General features: G+C 34.2%; 1 protein-coding gene across 1 annotated transcript; it reads left to right on the top strand.

Moving 5' to 3' along the window:
- The first annotated feature begins 1,710 nt into the window (after positions 1-1,710).
- On the top strand, positions 1,711-3,930 carry LOC129003367 (uncharacterized protein K02A2.6-like). The gene has a single exon (XM_054431659.1). The coding sequence runs from the start codon at positions 1,711-1,713 to the stop codon at positions 3,928-3,930; it is 2,220 nt and encodes a 739-aa protein (XP_054287634.1).
- Positions 3,931-5,148: the final 1,218 nt, after the last annotated feature.

The raw sequence follows: 5,148 nt of genomic DNA, 5'->3' as shown, positions 1-5,148 counted from the left end.
TGTCTTCAGTGGACCCTTAAGAACAATGTACATGAATTGGAATTTATCTCCTTAATACCGTACTTGTTTTGACTTAAGTCGTCTTAATCGACTTGATCACTGAGGAGCCTTTAATTATAGGCCTTTAATTTTGGTCTTTAACTAATTATTTTATTATTTTAATTATAGTAACCTTTAAAGAAGCTAACTTCACAAGAATAAAATATTTAATAAGAAAACACCGTTTAATCTTTGGGCATTGAAAACCTAATATTGTTAAAAACAAATTACGAGAGTAAAGTACGAAGATTTTTGATAGTTAAATGTATGAGTAATTAATACATCAGCTGATTTATTATTATTAAGTTTGTTAGTAAATATTCTGATTAGTTTTGGTGTGTTTAAGAATTCAATAAAATGGTTCTTTTATATTTTGAATATCATTTAGTGTAATTCTACATTGGCGACGATGAGTAAACGAACCAAAAGAAGAAATAGTTATTTCAACGAAGAAGATAAGTATGAAACTAAAGAAGACGCATTACAATCAAAGATAGAGAAGTTCAAATGTCAAAGCTATGATGAGTCTAGTAGGTGGGATGATTATGAAGCACATTTTCTATTGTTATGCAAGGTAAAAGGATTGGGAGAAGATTCTCAGAGAGCAGAGGATGCTCGAAGGGATCTTTTGCTTGCCTATGTGGGTCCTGCACCATTAAGAAAAGTTTCAAACTTTCTGCTGCCTTTAAAAGTACATCAGGCTACGTGGGCAGAACTAGTTAATGGTTTCAGGTCAGTATACAAAGCTAGTAAAACTATATTTTCAGCTAGAATGGAATTTGAAAAAAGTATCAGAGAAAATAGTGAAAGTCTTTCAGAATTTGTAATACGTTTGAAAAATTTAGCAGATTTTTGTAAGTATGAGAACAAGTTTGATGAAAGAATAAGAGATAGATTTGCTGGAGGTATAAATTTTCCAGAGTTTGAAATAGAAATTAGACAACGATGGCCTGATGGGGTAAAAGAAAATGGTGACAAGTTAACATCTGAAGATGTTTTTGCACTTGCCACTTCAATGGAAAGAGCTCGTCATGAGATATTTAAGAATAATAATAAAGAGTTGGAAGTATCACAAGTAAGAAGAAACAATAGGGAGTTTAAAAGAGAAGTTAAATACAATGAAAAGACAAATCATCCATGTAGTAGATGTGGAACAAAGCATGAATTTGGTAAATGTCCAGCCTATCAACAAAAGTGTTTGAATTGTAAAAAATAGGACATTTTGCAAAGGTATGTCGACAAAAAAGAGTAAATAATTTGCATGAAAAGTCTGAAGATGAAGAATCTGAATCGGACTCACATGACATGAGGATAAACGATGTTAAAAAGGAAAGAAGACATATTTGTAAAGCACGTATTCATTTAAAGTTAAATAAGGTAGGTTTTTTATTTATGATAGGTAAGCCTCTTTGGGAGAAAATTGGTTCACCAAGACTTGATAAGACTAATTCAAAATATGTGGCATATGGAAACAATATTTTGGATATACTTGGTGAATGTTATGTCAATGTTTCAGTAGGTGATGAGACACGTAGATTAAAAGTAGCAGTAGTAAATGGAAATGAGAAACCGCTGTTTGGTTTACCATGGATATTAGCCTTTAATATGAACCTCCCTCCTGATGTTACTATTAGTAAAGTAAAATGTAAGCAGAATCATAATCAATATAAGATGGATGATGTGAGGGTTAAGAAAGTACTAAAAGAATTTGAAGATGTGTTCTCTGAAGGGCATGGGAAAATCAAGGGTTATAAAGCACGAATTCACGTTCGAGAAGATGAAACCCCTCAAAATTTTTCAGCGCGCAGGGTTCCGTTTCCCTTGAAAAAACGAATTGAGAATGAACTTACAAGACTTGTAAATGAGGATATCATTGAAGAGGTAGATCCTGCTGCTACACCTATTCCCTGGGCTACCCCAACAGTTAATGTAGAGAAGAATGATGGTTCAATAAGAATTTGTGGAGATTTCCGAGTCACTTTGAATCACAATTTGGTCCCAGAAAATGCAATTATTCCGACATTTGAGGAACTAACAAACAAAGTTGCAGGCGGACAAGAGTTTTCAAAGATAGACCTACGAGATGCATACCTACAAATGGAGGTTGCAGAAGAACACCAAAAGTATTTAGTAATAGCAACGCATAGTGGTTACTATAAATACAAACGTTTACCTTTTGGGATATCATCTAGTCCAGGTATTTTCCAGAGATATATGGAAAGACTCTTAGCTGGGATACCACAGGTTGGAGTTCTTCTGGACGATATTATAATAACTGGAAGGAATAAGAACGAGCATTTACAAAATTTGAGAGAGGTTTTGAAACGAATGAAAGAAGCTGGTATAAAAGCAAAGTCTAGTAAATGCAAATTTTTTGAGGAGTCAGTGACTTACTTGGGACATACAATCGACCGGAATGGAATACATCCTACTGAAGAGAAAATAAAAGCCATTCGAGAAGCACGGTCACCTACTAATGCCAAGGAACTCCGATCATTTTTAGGTTCTATTAACTACTATGAACGATTTATTCCGGGACTTCATGCCATTTGCAGTGATCTCCATAAGCTGACTGGGACTAAATCACAATGGAAATGGTCCGAACAAGAAGAGGGGACATTTAAAAGAGTAAAAGAAATTCTATCAAGTAAAGACACAGTAGTGCCATACGAAGAAATGAGACCATTGGTAATGGTCTGTGATGCATCAGAAAATGGATTGGGAAGTGTACTAATGCACAGATATGAAGATGGACTAGAAAGACCAATTGCTTTTGCCAGTCGTACACTATTGCCCGCTGAAAAACAATATTCAAATATCGACAGAGAAGCGCTAGCTATTATATTTGGACTCAGGAAATTTCATCAATATGTATATGGTCGGAAGTTTACTTTAGTAACCGACCACAAACCTCTTCAACGGATATTTGGAAATATGCGAGATCTTCCAAAAGTTGTAAATAGCCGTTTAGTGAGGTGGGCTCTCCAGTTGAATCAATACAACTATGACATAGAGTACAGAAAAGGAGAAGATAATGTGTGTGCTGATGTTCTATCAAGACTTCCGATTGAAGAAGATCAACCTGAGGAGGTTCACATTGGGTTTTTGAATGTTGATAAGGTTAACTCTATCATGTCTTATGACCTCTTGAAACAAAATTCATTTACAGATAAAGCAATTAAAATGGCAAAAAACTTTGTATTGAGAAATACATGGCCCCCTGTTGTTCCTGAAATGTTGAAGTCATACAAACAGAGGAAAGATGAATTGAGTGTTGAAGATGACATATTATTGTGGTTTGGAAGAATCGTAGTTCCAGAATGCATGAGAACTGATGTTCTGAAGATATTGCACACAGGACATCCTGGTATTGTATCAATGAGGTCTGTAGCACGACACTATGTATGGTGGCCCAACATGGATAAAGATATCGAAGTTTATATCAAGAGGTGCACATATTGTCAAGAGAATCGAGATAATGTGGAAGAAGTACCATTATATCCTTGGAATGTACCTGATAGAGTTTGGGAAAGGGTACACATTGATCTGGCAGGGCTAGTTAACGGATCTATGTGGTTGGTAGGTATTGATGCTTTGTCAAAGTGGGCAGAAGTGGACTGTCTCAAGACAACAAACTCTTCAACAATCATTCAACGATTGAGATCTTGGTTTAGTCGATATGGAATACCAAGTGAAATTGTGACAGACAATGGACCTCAATTTGTATCAAAGGAAATGGAAACATTTTTTGAGAAAAATTCTATCAACCACATAAAAACAACTCCTTACCATCCTAAAAGTAATGGACTTGTGGAAAGACTAATTCGTACTTTGAAAAGACGGTTCTACACAACAAAGCAGGATGTTGGAGATGGAATGCTAGCTCTTTAAAATGTTCTTTTTAGCTACAGAAATTCGCCTCAGAAAACAACTGGTAGGGCTCCGGCAGAATTGTTTCTCGGTCGTAGACTACCAACAATTTTTGACAATATGAAACCTAATCTTAGGAAAAAGATGGAGATGAAGCTTTGGAAAGAACAAGGGAGGAACAACAAAAAAGTTCGAACTTTTGAGGAAGGAGAAGATGTGTGGATTAAGAATGAACATGGGAATGGTTGGTCAGCTGGAATGGTGAAAAATAAAAATGGACTGTACTCATATGATGTACTTTGTGGAGGTGTTATAAAAAGGAAACATGCGGACCAGATGAGACAAAGAATGGGAGCTGTTGAATCCGGGTAAAAAGAAAGAGGGGAAAAGTGTTAGATAGTTAAATGTATGAGTAATTAATACATCAGCTGATTTATTATTATTAAGTTTGTTAGTAAATATTCTGATTAGTTTTGGTGTGTTTAAGAATTCAATAAAATGGTTCTTTTATATTTTGAATATCATTTAGTGTAATTCTACACTCTTACTACATTAACTGGCATTATCATATTTCAAAACTGTCTTCAGTGGACCCTTAAGAACAATGTACATGAATTGGAATTTATCTCCTTAATACCGTACTTGTTTTGACTTAAGTCGTCTTAATCGACTTGATCACTGAGGAGCCTTTAATTATAGGCCTTTAATTTTTGTCTTTAACTAATTATTTTATTATTTTAATTATAGTAACCTTTAAAGAAGCTAACTTCACAAGAATAAAATATTTAGTAAGAAAACACCGTTTAATCTTTGGGCATTGAAAACCTAATATTGTTAAAAACAAATTACGAGAGTAAAGTACGAAGATTTTCGTAGAAGAACGTATCTTTAAAGTTATTGGGAAAGATAAGTCTGTGATCCTCAGAAATATGCTCTAGGGGACTCCCTGATGTCGTGTAATGTATTTTACGGTACTTAGGTTTCAGGAGTTGAGGTGATATATAAGAATCTCTCAATTTGAGCCAAAGAAAATATAAATTGTAGTACGTAATGATAGCTCGTTAAAAATTCACTACTTAACTTGAACAACCATGGTAATAAAAAAAATCAGTTTGTATATGGTGTGGTAGATTGTAAATTTTCATTTTTTTAATTAATAAAAAATAACATTGAAATGAAAAGGTAAATGTCAAAACCAAATGTCCGACAAAAACTGCAAGTTTATTTAACTTTACTTTA

This window comes from Macrosteles quadrilineatus, unplaced genomic scaffold, assembly GCF_028750875.1.
Source record: "Macrosteles quadrilineatus isolate MER2022 unplaced genomic scaffold, UCM_ALF_1.0 Scaffold_9__3_contigs__length_116548681, whole genome shotgun sequence".
Taxonomy (NCBI): domain Eukaryota; kingdom Metazoa; phylum Arthropoda; class Insecta; order Hemiptera; family Cicadellidae; genus Macrosteles; species Macrosteles quadrilineatus.
The sequence above is the reverse complement of the archived record's forward strand: the minus strand, read 5'-3'. Positions and strand labels throughout refer to the sequence as shown.

Excerpts from the sequence above, each read along its gene's own strand:
- LOC129003367 (XM_054431659.1), top strand. The coding sequence starts at position 1,711 with ATGGATGATGTGAGGGTTAAGAAAGTACTAAAAGAATTTGAAGATGTG.